Source organism: Haliotis rufescens, unplaced genomic scaffold, assembly GCF_023055435.1.
Source record: "Haliotis rufescens isolate VD_foot unplaced genomic scaffold, xgHalRufe1.0.p SCAF_7, whole genome shotgun sequence".
Lineage (NCBI taxonomy): Eukaryota > Metazoa > Mollusca > Gastropoda > Lepetellida > Haliotidae > Haliotis > Haliotis rufescens.
In genome coordinates this window covers 56,848,731-56,864,893 of record NW_025964361.1, presented here as the reverse complement: position 1 = coordinate 56,864,893, position 16,163 = coordinate 56,848,731, and the positions used below count along the sequence as shown (strand labels likewise).

The 16,163-nt window shown below is 40.1% G+C and overlaps 1 protein-coding gene across 3 annotated transcripts in view; it reads left to right on the top strand.

Moving 5' to 3' along the window:
• Window positions 1–16,163, top strand: part of LOC124128981 (protein WWC2-like) — a 95,577-nt gene that overhangs the window by 26,407 nt on the left and 53,007 nt on the right. For all 3 annotated transcript variants that reach the window (XM_048388243.1, XM_048388244.1, XM_048388241.1), the window contains exons 3-5: window positions 26–120; window positions 4,178–4,286; window positions 14,501–14,660. In XM_048388243.1, the coding sequence (XP_048244200.1) occupies window positions 26–120; window positions 4,178–4,286; window positions 14,501–14,660 (364 nt within the window). The remainder of the gene's footprint in view (window positions 1–25; window positions 121–4,177; window positions 4,287–14,500; window positions 14,661–16,163) is intronic.

Sequence of the window (16,163 nt, the reverse complement as noted above, 5' to 3'; positions counted from 1 at the left end):
TAATTATTGCTTTTGTGTTATTCAGAAACAAATCAGCTGGAAGACCCAAGGTTACAATGGCGCAAAGAACAGGAATTGATGCTAAAGGACTATCTTGTCACAGCGCAAGAAGATCTGGAGGTGAGCAATTAGGCTGAGAATTGTTTGCACTTCCACTTCCACCTTGTATCCTTGCACTTTGTGTGCTTCACAAACACTTCCCTATTGATACAGGCTTGACACCATCAGTGATGAAAGTGGAGTGATGTTACGGAGATAAAGTAGATCGCTGAATACAAATACCGCCTTCATAATGGACATCTCCCAACTCCAGAAATTTGAAGGGTTGATATTCAAAATCAACATGAGCCATTTGGAATCCACAATCTTGTGGTTTCAAACATGACCCTGATAATTTTTTTGACATTCTTATAAATAACATGACAAGTTTTTTGGCAGAAATACATTTAATAAAATTTTCTGAATGTTACTTTAAGCGCTATGAAATCGGAAGCACATTTTAGGCCTTTGGAATGTGGAGAGTACTTGTGGGTGATCAAAGTTTGAAGGATGGTTGTGGGTTTGAATCCCTGAAGATTATAGACAGAAATCACTGATCTCATCACTATGGCTGAAATATTGCCAGTGCGACTTTAAGATTACGCCTCTCACTCACTTACACACTCACTCACTCCAACACTCACTCACTCTCTAGGTAGTATAGATATTTTTAATGATTTTGTATTTCCTTTTGATACCTAATACTTTCAATTTCAAATACATTTTCTGAATTACACAGATTTCCTAAAATTCATAAATACGGTGATGTGTCACTTTAACACGCTGCAACAGAAGAGGAAATAATCAAATTAACTTACTTGTTTGTCGTGATGTAACCTTTGCCGTATCCACTGATGGAAGTGTATGGAGATATTATTGTTTTTGATGAGATGTAATTATTGACTAACCTCCGGTAGAGCCTAGAACACAGGACAAGTGTGAGGCCTGCCATTGATCAGCGGCCATCTATCTTGTGGGGCTGACATTTTGTGATGTATGTGTGTCTCTGTTCATGGTGGGACTGACAGGCAGCCAGATCGGGGGGGGGGGGGGGGGGGGACAATGGAGCAGTTTCATTCATCACACTTACATTTTATATGTTGTAAACAAGTCTCGTACACATACATCGTGATATAATTGAGATTGTTTGGAGTTACTCACTCCCTCTTGGATATGTACACTGTCATATAATTTTTTAATGCAGAGTTTACATGATATTAGGGCTTTTCCATTGGAAGAGAGGTCGGTCATATGACCGTAAAACTGACGTTCATAAGTGTTTGAATGAAGGATTTTTGCGTTATACGTTTTTCACGAGACTGTTTTCCACAGTTGACCTATTCCACATTTCTGGAGAAACCCGTGGTATATTCCCTAGCACGAAGAAATACAAAAGCATTATTTCTGATAATTTAGACGCTTTCATCTTGATCTTTGCATTTTAGCATAGATTGGGATAAAGGTTTTACTGAATGTTCGTTAAAAAATAACCTCACTACGACCCATTCTAGTTAATAAAACGAAGAAATGCACATCCAGACTAGGTCTATGGACTCAATCCGCGTCTCGTCTGACAAGTGACAGTCCTCAGCAATCTATGAATTGACCTTATTATCTATTTAACACATCTGTATAATTACCTTTCAATGATCGGCCAATTGATCAATTGACTAAAACTTGTAATTGCCACAGGTTCATTAATAACTTTGGATATCTCTCCCGTCACGTTTATTGTGTCGGCCATTTTGACGTCTTGTGTTTGATGTTAATGTATTATGCCTCCCTGTCACTGTGACTGACTTACTGAGGTAGTTTCAGACCTTTTTCATCTACTGATGATATTATTTGTTGTATCCAAACTATAAATGCTGTTCCTGTAGAGCCAGTTGAGCATATACGCTCATGTAACTACTCCTTTTGATGAACTTATTCTGCGTTACAGTTGGTTGGTGTTTAGCTGTCAGTGTAATAATGAAGTCAGTGTAAACATGAAGCTTGCAACGATGTTCATACAATGTTTTGCCCTCACTCTATCACTTAAATAACTGAGATTGTTTGGATTTACTCGCTCACTCTTGGAAACGTACACTACAGATTAAAGGATTGATGGTAACTTCGAAGTTGTTACCAGAACTCCAGTTAACTTTTTGAGCATTTGAGTTTGGTTTTTTTTACTCGAAGCTTTCTATTTTAATTGGGTTATTACATTTTTCATATTTATTCATCACACTATTGGTTTTTCCCCAAAATGAGTGAACATTTTAAGATTTACAAAAAATGAAATAATGTTTTAGAGGTAACAGTTCTAAATATATAGGATTGACTCGGAAAGTAAATTAGCTTGTAATTGTGTTTTGTAAATAATCTCCTTTGTACGCATGCTGAAAAAGCTTTATTGAGTATTTTTGCATGCTGCTTTTATACATGTGAGTTTTTGAATTAATACATGCGTTTCTGTATGCAAGTTAATTTAAAGTAATTGGGTTTTGAATATTTTTTGTGGGAGTATTTTACGCAAATACACTGCTTATCTGTAGCTCTGTGTAACAACATGGTCAATGATATTGTCATATACTAGTACAGGGGCATCAATTAGATGTGTTAGATATTTTTTATCAATATTGAAGAATTTGAAGAATATGCACATTATTCAGCCGCCACTTGAAACTTGCAAACAGCGCCAAAAACGTGTGTCTACCAGACAAAGTTTTAGTGTAATGTTATGTGACTGTTGTTTGCAGAACCTACTTGTGAGCAGTGGTCAGATGTAACAAATGTTATATTTGGGATAACACTTTCTTAGTAAAGCACAGATTCTCATACTTTTTGGATTGAGTCCCATCCCGTAGAACTGACTTGACCAAACAGAATTTTACAAGACTCAGACAAGTGTATTAGATTGCAGACTGTTTATATATAATGGTGACTAAGGCTGAACAAACCAGTATCATCCTGTTAGATGTCTGTGCTTGTGTATTCAGACACAACCAATTGCCATCAGCCATTAAGCCCCATTGTGAGAGGCCCACCCCTTTCTGAAGGAACCTGAACAGTGGTGTGGGCGATAGCTTCAGGGTGACGACTCAAATGTAGAACTGAAAGGATGTGTTTAACTTCTGTGCTCATAAACACCATTAGAATGTTTCTCATACTTCTTTCTACCTGTCATACATTGTCAAAGAACATGTAGATCCAATGGGTAATGTTATTTTGATTATTCAATATTTGTGAAGCTGGTTAAAGTATGCGAGAGGGACAGGTTTGAATACTTTGGTTAGAGGCATGTGTGTTTGTTGAATGTGTAGAGACATCCTAATGTCTGTTTTTAATTAGATTGCAAAGATCTCCCTAAAGTGGAAAACAGAAAAAATTGATGATGAGCAGGTGAAAGCATGCGGTTCACTGGGTGGACATCCCTATTTCAGACATCTTGTTTGTCATGTGACATTTTTCATTTTGGTACTCATCGCTCCAAAATGGGTGGCTGATCGTGTGGTCAGACCTGTGACTTGGTAGGCGGTGTGTCTTCATACCCCGACAGCGTGGATCGTTGCAGACAATATCAATCACTGGATTGTCTGGTCGAGGCTTGATTATTCACAGGCTAGCGTCATATAGCTGGAATATTGTGGAGTGCTGCGTTAGACGGCACACAAACACATACTTTGTGCCTCAGTAGGAGCCTTGCAAGAAGCTATGTGTCGGCAGGAATCGAGTAATCGGTGGATTTAATCATAACTGAATAAATTATTTGGTGAATGACACACAGCCATGGAGAAATGTGGATTGACTGTCCCAAATAAAATAACATTTATCTCAACAAGCCTTGGCGTGGGATTTCAACACTATTCCAGTTGGGATTGATAAACTTCCCTGTGGCGAGAAGGTTCTTCTATTTCTTCTTAGGTGATACGTAGTCTAACATATGGGCTTGTGATACTGGGTATTTGATACCATTTGTAATACAACTGTTGTTTACCTGGAAGCATTCTTTCCAGGCCAAGAAGGAGATATATGCTGATACTATTTGCAGTACAACTGTTGTTTACCTGTATCACTTTTTTCCAGGCCAAGAAGGAGATATATGCTGATACTGTTTGCAGTACAACTGTTGTTTACCTATATCACTTTTTTCCAGGCCAAGAAGGAGATATATGCTGTGAAGGAGCAGCGACTGATGCTGGCACAGGACGAGTTCCTCCACCTCAATGAGACACTGTCGGGATGGAAGTCCTCCAGAACCAGTTGTAAGTAGCCATACTGTTTCTCTCATGTACTGGGGGTCGGGTGGGCAGGAGAGGCCCAGTCTCAGTTCACTCTGTTGCTGGCTATGGAACCAATGAAGCCCATGATCATGGGTTCGAATCCGGGTTTGTCTGCACCATACCCAAAGTGGTAAGCCTTGAAGACCTGTACAATTCAGGCTTTCTTCCGCTGATCTATACCGAAACGTCGCCATCGAAATATCAAAAAAGTTGTTATCCATAAATTGTGTCTACTTGGTCATCTGTCAACTTCTAAGTAATGCCTATCAAACAATTTCTCCCGCTTACACACCATGTTGGAACTGAAATAGTGTTCAAAGCAGTGTTCAAACCCCAACTGATTCACTCACTCATACACAGTGAAGACTAGCTTTAAGAGGTGAGCATAGATCGTCGGTACATCATGCTTGTCAGAAGGGCCAGGTAATGGGGATTGGTTGGTGGGGGTCTTTGACATGGTTGATCGCTTGATGACGGGGCTCATTGGTTGTGCGTTCAGACCTGGCTTACCTGGACCAGATTTGATTATGTACTGGCTTCTGGGATAGAACATTGCTGACTGACTGACACTCTCTCTCTCGCACTCACTCACTCATTTGTTGCATCTTCAAAAATACAAATCTGAAGTTGATGGGCTACAATTTGACAAGATTGTAGTTAAATAAATTGATATTAGTTATGTAGTATCCGTTAAGGTAGCTGAGTGTTCACGGATGTCAAACCCGGGGTTCCATTCCCATGTGAACACGAAGTCCATTCCTCGTGTCTCAGCCATGTGATTGTGTAACTATGACATGAATTGCTGTAAAACCTCACTCACTCACTTGTCATTGGGACATAGCACACTTCAAGTCTATCGGACGTTGCTCTGTGAAATTTTATGCCACATCAACACTATTTCCTCGTTAAACAGCAGAAAGCCTTAAGTGCACTTAATTACACCGGGCTATAAATACTTGGAAGTAACATTGAAAAACAGAAAGCAACCATCGCCCACGTTAATAGGGAAGTAACAGTTCTCTGCCCGACAGCATCATGGGAAGAAGTTTCATTCACTGGTTATCAGCTTAAACTGAGGAATGTCCTGAAAAAAACAGCACTCAAGGCTGTACTTTCATGGAGGGATGCTGTAGATCTTTCTTGAACAAATATTTTGTTCAATTTTTTTTTGAGCCAGGGATGAGCTTGTTCATCATTGGAAATTAACCAGAAACATTTTCTAATCTGAATAGTCCTATTAAGGAAATCCTTTGACCGTGGTTCCTTGCCTTAGGAAGCCCTCAACTTTTGATTTGGGTGAGGACTTGTGTGAGTTCTATCAATGGTTGCTACTATACGGGGGTTGTCTTTAACAGGTGTCTGTCTAGACTGCCTATTTAGCATGCTGTGTCTAATGAGAAAACTGTCTCTTTAATTATGACATCCAAGTTTTGCCAAGTTGAAGGAGGAGAGTGAAGTGTTAGACTAATCTATGTGGCAGTCAGGACCATCTTTAAACGAGCAAAACATTGTTCTTCAAACCAGTGCTGGTAAACATAAGATATGACTACAAACAGGAACTACAACCTGATCCTGACTATTGTTTGTTTTCATGTTGCGTAGTACCTATTCCAGAATTACTCCTGAAATATGTGCGCCCATAATAAGGTCAACTAGCCACCTGATATATATAAGAGAAACAAGCGGTTTCTATTTCCGTCTGATGTTGCACATTCTTGAAGCCGCCAGTGATGGATGGTGTGCTGTGTTGGTCAGCCTAGATACCACTGGACAGGAGAAATGTGGTCAGCTATGCAGGGAATCCCCCTCATGGCTAGACTTGCAGCAAGGCTCCATCTGTATTTAGTCAAGGAGAGTTGTGTTTTCCATTTTGGGATTTAAAGTTGTAATCAGCTAAATTTGTATCAGAACTGGCAACATTGCAGATCCTTTAGCAGGAGATCAGTATCAACAGTAGCTTGTGTCTTCATATGAAGGAAGATGAAATGAAAGGAAGTTACAATGTCCAATGGAGCTGTATCATCAGGCTGGGACCATATGAGGGAGACATTAATTCTTCGTAGGATTTTGAAATTAGCCTTGTTACTTCTGGTGTTTCATTATAACTGGTTCTGTTGCAATTGATCTTTTGAAATTACTGAAGCAGGATAACGAAAAACAGGTGACTTTTACAAAAGTGTATCATGCATACTGAATAGTACAACTTATGTTATTGGGAGTTCTAGGTCCCGTTCCACAAAGCGATCTTAGCGCTAAGGAGATAGTAACTCCCATTACTTTAACACAGGCTTCCGATAATCATAGTGCTAAGGTCGCTTTATGGAACGGGCACTCCATGATGGGTTTGAATCCCAGATAAGCCCTGATTAAGGTCTGTGGTCTGTCTGCACCATACCCTTGCTTGTGGGTATCACAGAAGTCACTGGTGGATGGGTTATTCACTGGGTGCCCATCCCTTTTTCAGATACCTTATTTGTCAGCCTAGCATGTGGTTTTGATCATGTCATCCCTGATCCCTCCAAAATGAAACGCCTTGTGTGGGATCTGGTTAGAATAGGTACCCATAAACCTCTGCTAGTTGTCATAGGCAACCATGTGGATCAGGTGGTCGGGCTCGGTTTGGGTTTGGTTGATAGTTGTTCACAATATCAGTCACTGGGTTTCCTGTCCAGACTGGCTTATTTACAGGCCACTGTCATATAGCTGGATTATTGCTGAGTGTGGTGTTACACAAAAATCAATAGAATTTAACTGACATGCCGTGATATAAACTGAAATATTGTTAAAATCAATGCTAAACCAAACTCACTCACTCACTCGTTTTGATGATCACCGACACAATAAAGTCTACATACTGTTTCCCTGTGGAGTTCTTATCTTTGTGTAGGAAGTGTCAGACTGTTTATTGAGCACTGATATATCCAATCGCTTTAACTCTAGCAGTGTCAAATCTTTACCTCTCTTTAACTAGAAGGAGGCTTCCCCCGACACACATTAAATGGTGAAAAGACCCATTGAGATGATACTGTTATGAAGGGAGTCCTACACCTATCTCAGGTTTGATAACCCTTAAAGTGTTTGTTGGAAGTGAGCGTGGGGTCAGAGGCGAAGGGGTTAATGCAAAGATGCTACTGCTATCTCGACTATTACTGGAATGTGCTAATGGATGAAAAAACATATTTTCGCTTGGTTTACCATGGTTCTCAGAGGCCAATTCTTCTGGCAGTCAGTTGCTTTGGGGGCTGGGTGGCCGAACAGGCTTAAGCTCTGGCATTACTGTTGTGGATATTTATATCCTACCTGTTGCCTAGTCAGAGATTTATATTCTCAGGGTTAGGATTCATTAATATTGGCCAGCTGTAATGAGACCGAAGGGTTTAGCAAGCCAAGTCTGTTAAAAATGTTGGTAATCAGATAAGTCTCACAAGATGCGATGCATTGCTTCTTAATTGGTTAGTCTGAATGGTTAATATCTCAGGATTAACATTTCATGTGCAAGAGTCTGTAAAGGATGAATGAGTGAGTTGATTTTGATTTATGCCGCATCAACATTCTGGCTGCAGTTTGACAAACATTTTTTTGGTCAGGGTTGACTACATGGTTAAGGAGTTGTTTTTTTACATGGAATCACCATGTGTCCTTCCATTGTTTTTTTTGGATAAAATATTCTGTTGCATATTACAATATCAATGTATCGTGATTCTGTAAGAAATAGACAAAGTGAAATGAATACAAGCTACGCTGAACTAAAAAATGAATGACAATTTGACCAAAATCTGTTAAAGAAATATGCTGATGCAGTGTATATGGTTGTGCAGTAAGGTTGTGAGGCCTCTCTTTTAGTTGGTTGAATGTGGGCGGTTTGTTAAAAAAAATGATCTATAAATTATCATGTACTTTGATACAATCTGAACAGAAGCGACACAAGAGTATGGCATTTCTGTGTGACCTGACCATTCTTGAGGGATGTAGATTTTGGCACACTTTCAGGAATGTTAAGTTGTATATTGTTGATAATACAATATGTTTCTAGGGATATAGTTTTAACTTGATTGTTAAGTGCTCCAATTAATGTTTAGATCCCATAGTGCAGTTATGATTAGTTGTGTGTAACAGTATTTATTAATTTAAATAGGCAATACTTATCAAGAAAACAAGTTTTCTGAAAGAAGCACCTGTTTGATGTTATCAACTATATTGCCTAATCAATCTAATGATATTCTGTTATTGCAAACTGTTATTGTTCCATAATGCTTATTAGTTTCTGGATGTAGGATTGGCCAGATGGCATGGTCTGACACAACGCCACCTGTTCCATAGAACAAAATCAGAATTTGTCTTGATGCAAGATTATTGGGTTTCCTGATATTGTTACCTAGAGGAGGATTGTGAGGTGGTCGCTCAAACTGTTGTAGGAAGATGATTGTCAGGACAGAACACACTCTGAGATAATTCTAGTTTTCCCAACCTCCTGGCTTTCTAGTGCAGTAGTTTCAGCTTCAGCCTGACAAATACCCAGAGGCAGAAAGTTGGTGAAACATTAATTGTTGAGCGATATGTATTTGTTTGGGTAGGGGGCGGTCGGGTAGCCTAGTGGTTAAAGCGTTCGCTCGTCACACTGAAGACCCGGGTTCGATTCCCGACATGGGTACAATGTGTGAAGCCCATTTCTTGTGTCCCCCGCCGTGATATAGCTGGAATATTGCTAAAAGTGGCGTAAAACCATACTCACTCTCTCACTCACTGTTTGGGGGAGAGGGGCACTTTATGACAGCAGCCTGTAAATAATCAAATCTGGTCCAGACAATCCAGTGGTTGATATCAGGAGCAACTTTCCACAATTTTGGAGTACAATGGTGTATGGCCTAAGTCACTGAATGTGGCCACCTCATTTATAAGTTTCCTCCTGCCAACTAGCTTAGGTTGCTGGGGAACAGGGCGGTCGGGTAGCCTAGTGGTTAAAGCGTTCGCTCGTCACGCCGAAGATCCGGGTTCAATTCCCGACATGGGTACAATGTGTGAAGCCCATTTCTGGTGTCCCCCGCCGTGATATTGATGGAATATTGCTAAAAGCGGCGTAAAACCATTCTCACTCACTGCTGGGGAACATTTCTAACCTGGAATCCTAATGGGGTTAATTAATAAGGAAGAGAATATATGGATGTCAACTTCTGTATTATGAGGAACACTAAATTTCGGAGAGTGTGCTTACTCCTTCATCAGGTGAATGATGGAGTAAGCATATACTCCGGACCATTGTGTTCCTCATGATAAAGAAGTTGACATCCATATATTCTCTTCCTTATGTAAATCACTTCTAAATGCCTTTCAAAGACCGGGTTAATTAATGTTTTCATTTATTTTATTTGGTTGGTTTTGTTTGTAATTCTACAATGATGCCCCACATGCAGTTTACAGACTAATTCTACAACTAGTGAGTGAGTCAAAATTCAGTGTCACACCGTCAGTAGTTTAGCCATATAATGACGATAACAAGTTGTACATGATGATAAATAAATAATATGAGGTCTGTCTACAAAGGACCATAAAACAACTGGAAATACGACAAGTTTGTATTTAAAACTAGTATGCAACCATAAAAATATCTCCTACACAAAAGTATGTTACAAAACAGGCTTGAGATCCTCAGCAACAAAGGTAGGCCACTCTGCTAGGGACCATGAAGACCAGAGTACATCTGCTTCCTGCATAGTTCCCCACTAAGATTTACACCATCCCTCTAGTTGCTGGCGAGTGTTATCAAGTTTAGCCAAAATTAAGACAAACATTTGTTCCATGATTGAAATAATAGCTTTTGAATGAATGACAGTATTTTTGGGTAGAAAGGCTCTGTGGATGCATGGAGTATTCTCTGTAAAGCGCTAACACAGACTTAACCATGTTCATAATTCAGGAGGGATTTTAATTCAAGAGAAACCAAAACAATTAACCACATCTTAATGAAAGGTGAATAAAACATTTATTTATTTTAAGGTTTTCTTATTTCTCAGGTAATTGTTTGTCCAGATAATAGGTTTACATAATTCTAATAAAAGCCATATAATGACGAAAAAACATGTTGTACATTGCTGATAAATAAATAATATAAAATCTGTCTACAAGGGACTGTAAAACTACTGGACTATCACAAATTTGTATTTGAAACTAGTATCCAGTTAAGGTAAAGTGAATAAAACATGTATTTATTTTAAGGTTTTCTAATTTCTCAGGTAATTGTTTGTCCAGATGTGAAGGTTTACATAATTCAAATAAAATGTTCCGGTGTCAGTCCATCATGGTGTATACCGCATTCAACGTAATAAGCGCCCCACTCTAAAAAGCGCTCACGGCGGTATTTGCTAATATATTGGCTAGTGAACAATCCTAATTAGCACCCCTTCCGATTGATCAATGTTCACAAGACCTATTTATTCGCATACAATACGCACTCGTGTGTTATATACACCCTTAATTATGGGCAATTAAATTCTAGAAAAATATATCTGTCGTACATAAACATTCAGGCAGTCAGCATAAACCACAAAATTTATCTTTCAACTCTGTTTTTTTCACGAAAATAATATTCTAATAAGAGCCCCCTATTTTAATTTGAGAGCGCCCTGGGTACTTATTACGTCGAATACGGTAACCTTCCCATCTCTATTGTAGCACTGCGTGGTGCTCCACTCCAGTTAGCATTGTGTTGCATCACATATCAGTAGAGCTGCTGTGGATAATTAATGACTACTGTCTTAGAGGCTTAAATACCATGACGGAACCGCGGAGCCACATCGCATGCTTCACTCAAACACAAAGATATTTTACCTGAAGAATTAATGTTTTGGGACATGGCTGAAGTGTAACACATGAATATTTATACACTCAAGTTATTGGCATCGTTGATGTGGGATTTAGATTCTTACAGTAATTGTTTATTGTATGTTTTGAGTTATATAATTATTTGTAGGTTGAAATTTAAAATATATCTAAAAAATGATTTGGGATTTTTTGGGTTAAAAGATGTCTTTGTTTTTTATTGGTAATCTTTGAATCAAAGAATTAACCAGATTAAGTGTATTCATTTGTATTTGACAATGGGACATAGTAGAAGAATTATACAAAACAATAAATCAGCTTGATATTGAGATTTTGTTACTAGTTTGATGATATTTTCACTCATCTGAAGAAATAAAAATGTAAATTGTATTTACCGATGCTATCTTTTTATAATTCATGTAATTTTTGCATAATAGGACTGAAATGAGATCCACACTTGGTCCCATCTTCGCACAAGGCTGTTGGTGTTGGTGCTAGCTGACCTATCTAAGAGGGTCTAGTCCTTCAGGACAGCCAAGCAGGATACTGACACTACAATGCCCGCTTAATTGCATACATTCCACATAATCGCGACAAGCCTCTTCCGATTTCTCAATTGCTCGGCAGGCTTTGAAATGTTAAGTTGAACGCTTTCTACGAAAATTGCTCTTAGGTACTGTGTGGAAAAATAGATGGTGGAATCCTGAAATAGGAAGTATTATTATGTTCAAGTGATGAATAACATGCGTTTTAACAGTATCTTCTGAGTCTGAAGTAGGATAGCTAAGCATGTGTTGGGGTTTTAGTTTTTTTTAAAGAAGTATGTTATGTTGAGCTCCAGCCTATTAGCTTTTAGTGGTGGTGATCAGTGATGCTTAATTTGTGAATTGCATACATAAGCTTGGTGAGGAATCTTGACTCGAGCGTTTTATGTTATGATTTGGACTATGATACAAATATTCAGACTTCAAAACAGGAAGTTATTTTTGCAGGTTTTTTTGTTTAGTAAGATCATTATGTTGAAAGTCATTTCCATGCGTTTGGAGGAGGAGTGTGGTATTTGTCATGGTGGCTGCTGTGACTTTGTGAGTGGGAGGTCTGAGAGAGCGGGCCAGGGTAGGATGTGGCGACTACAACACACATACCATGAAGCAGTGCTAGAATGTACTATCTGCCCTGGTCTGTACAAACACGTCAGTCAGCATGGACTGGGGAGAGTTCACCGTTTCCTGGGTTATACACAAACACTGACTGGTCCCGGTGGTGGCTGTAAGAGTGGACCGACATGGGGATCGGGTGGGCTCAATATGTGACTGGGACGATTCAGGACTCCTGCTAACAACAACTGGTCTCCTGCCCCACTCTTGATTTACATCCTGCTGCACTATTACTTGGAGGTTGTTGACAGTGGCATGCAAATACACTTGTTTACCCACTTCCTACGACTCCCTCCCCTCCTACCACCTCTTCCTCCGACTCCCTCTTCCCCTCCCCACGTCCAACTTCTTCTTCCTACTCCCTCGTCCCCCTACCGATTCCTCGTCCCTCGTCCCTCATCCCCCTTCCGATTCCTACTCCCTCGTCCCTCGTTCCTCGTCCCCCTTCCGATTCCTACTCCCTCGTCCCTCGTCCCTCGTCCCTCATCCCCCTTCAGATTCCCTCTTACTCCCTGAAGCCCCACTCCCCTCCCCTTGCCTCTGATGCCCTTTTTCTCTTTGATTCCCCTCCCTCCTTCTGACGCTCTCTCCTCTCCCTCTCTCCTTTAATCTTCTGACCCCTTCCCCTCCCCTCCCGTCCATCCCCTCACTTCACCACAGTGGTTCCTCCTCATGCAAACAGACCCCACTGTACAGTATGATTATGTCTGTAAAGACCACAAGTACTACCAGACACTGCTGACTTGCACTGGTCTAGGTATGAGGGTATCTTCTTGTGAGGTGGAACATGTGAAACAAAACAGTTTCTCTCCTGGCGTATGGGGACTAGTTGAGCAGATAAGGGCTACATTCTTGACCAGTGTATCGTAAAGTAGCCCATTTAGACGGGAGTGCCAGGTAATCAAGCTTCCATTGCTACTAAGAACTCTTACCTGCTTAAATGGCAGTCTGGTGTAACAATGGAAAGTCTGTTGAGAATAGACTTAGCTTGTAGTGGAGATTAATGGCCTGGGAAGTATGTTCTTGTTCGCGAGTTATAGTGACTTAATCAAGATGTTCTTGTAAATTATGTTATGTTGGTTGGCAATACTCAGCAATATTCCAGCTATATGAAGGCGGTCTGTAAATAATCGAGTCTGGATCAGACAATCCAGTGATTGATATCATGAGCATCAGTCCACGCAGTTGGGATCGATGACATGCATCAACCATGTCAGCAAGCCTATCCACCCAATCCCATTACAACAAGCATAGTCGCCTTTTACAGCAAGCATGGGTTGCTGAAGACCAAATTATGTTATAAGATAATGCGACCAAGTCAAATAAAATATTTATTCATGTCTGTTGGTTTGGAAATGATTTATGTTCTTAAACCTTTTTTCTATGCTGGTAGTGAAAACAACTGCACATGCGGATGAGTTCCCCATGGCACACTTGAAATTGAATACTTTTCAGTCCGTGCCATGACCTGATGGATGGAGGGACGGTGGGGTAGCCTAGTGATTAAAGCGTTCTCGTCATGCTGAAGGCCGGGTTCGATTCCCTACATTGGTCAAATGTATGAAGCCCATTTCAGGTGTTCCCCTGCCGTGATATTGCTGGAATATTGCTGGAATATTGCTTAAAGTGGCAGAAAACCATGCTCAGTCACTCACTCACTTGTGGATGAATGCTCACATCTTCACTGGCCAAGACTTGAAAAAAAGGCTGTTGTGATAAATAGAGATTAAAAGTCGAGTCTATTTCTGTGTCGTAAATATATATTAGGAATAAAAAATGTATTACCTGAGCCATACATACGAGGGTCATATCTTTTTGTCATATGTCTTTCTTAAAATAATAAATGTTTAAGACGTAATTTCACTCAATAAAGTAGCTTTTGAAATCGTGCATGAATACAATTTTTGAGTGATCATCCCATTTTGTCAAATTGTGCCAAAAAAACTTGCAGCCATGTTTGTTGCCGTGTTATGATGACTTATGGGAAATGCCTGTCTAAGCATTTGGGAATATTAGTCAATAGTTTATTACGAATATGGGCATCACTTTGATGTATGGAGCTTGAAAGTAGTTCCTGCCAGGCAACCTCATTTGCATATTTATTGGATCATGATACAGTTAATCAGATTGGTTTATTGCATCAACAACACAAGCCTTTATGTGATAAAGAGGAGTGTCGCTGACCAAACAGTTCCTTCACATTGTCTTGACATCTTCTTTCAGTGAACTCCAACTCCAGTGTAGGCAGTACGAAGTATGACCCGGACCTCCTCAAGTCCGACATATGCCTGGCGCGGAAAAGTGTGGCTCGACTCAAAAATGAACTGGAGCAGATTCGGGCAGAAATGCAGTACAAGGAGAGAGGCGTGGAGACACTGACAAGGTAAGATAACTCTTGATGTTTTGTCACCTCAGTAACCGCTTTGGCTTCTCTACCCGACCGACTCCATGGTCTTGTGGTAGAGCATCTGCCAGGAGAGCGGAAGGTCCGGAGTTCAATCCCCAGCCGCGTCATACAAAAAGACGTCAAAAGATTGTACTTGTTGTTACCCTGTCTGGTGCTCGGCATTAAGGGGCTAGAACAAGGACTGGTCGGCTCGGAGTCAGTATATTGTGTCTGAGTGGGGTATTCATGTTAAACTGCGGCATGGTATCTCAGTGAGTACAAACAGCCACACACACACATACACGTGCATGCACGTCGCTATATAAGTGCAATGATCTTGGACGTGACGTTAAACCCAATTTCACCTCACCTCACCTCACCTTGTTCCCTACCCATGTCACTGGAGAACTAGTAAATCCCTCAATGTACCTACAGCATGGTGGCACATTTGATAGATATCTTTAGTGGATCATAGTTTGATACAGTGATCACATGAGGTTCTGGTCCCTCTGGTTGTCTCGTGTGATGGGGACGTGATTCAGAACGTTCTGAAATGGATTTCACCATGGACGATGTGTGATACGCCATATAATGAAAGGAGGTAGCTGTCAATGTCTCTTCTGTTTATATAGTTATATAAATCTTTTACCAAATAAACGTTTAATGCATATTGGACGAACGCTTGACCATAGAAGGGGAAATACCCCCTGAATGTTAAGTGGATGAAATTATTCCTTGCGGTAAATAGCTGCGAGATTGCTGATATGGCATTAAGCAAAATTCAGTCACTCACTCTGATATTTTTTCATATAATGTCCACCCTTAATCCATGTCTGTCTGTTTTGCAAGTCATGTTGACACCAAGGTCAGTGTCACAAGGGGAGATAACTGACTGCTGACTTTAGGCAGGGTCTTCAGCAGGGTCTACTTTTTCAGTAAATATGTATATTTATAATTCTCCATTTACCTAATAGTTCAAACAGTTGTCAATAGTATTGTTATGCTAAAAAAAACTCATTCACTCCTCATTCACACCTCATTTATCTAAGTGAAAAAGTTTTGTTGTACATAATACACTGGACAGTAATAGTTCAGCTTTATTAGCGCAGCTTGTAAATAGGTGAGTCAGAACCATACGAATCATTGATAGAGATTATTCATAATGTCCAATGTCATTGAGAATTGCGTTATACAATCAACAAAGTCTCCAAGCTGACCACCCCAATCAAGTGGCATTTGTTTCTTGGAGACACCCATGATGATCCGGGGTAGAATAGGTCTTAAGCAACCCATGTTTGCCGTAAGAGGCGACTAGGCTTGTCATAAGAGGTGAATAACGGAATCGGGTGGTTAGGATCACAGGCTTGATTGATGCATTTCATCGTATCCAAATTGCGTGGATTGATGCTCATGATGTCAATCACTGGATTGTGTGGTCCAGACTCGATTATTTACAGATCACCGTCTTATGGCTGGAATATTGCTGAGTGTGGAAACAAC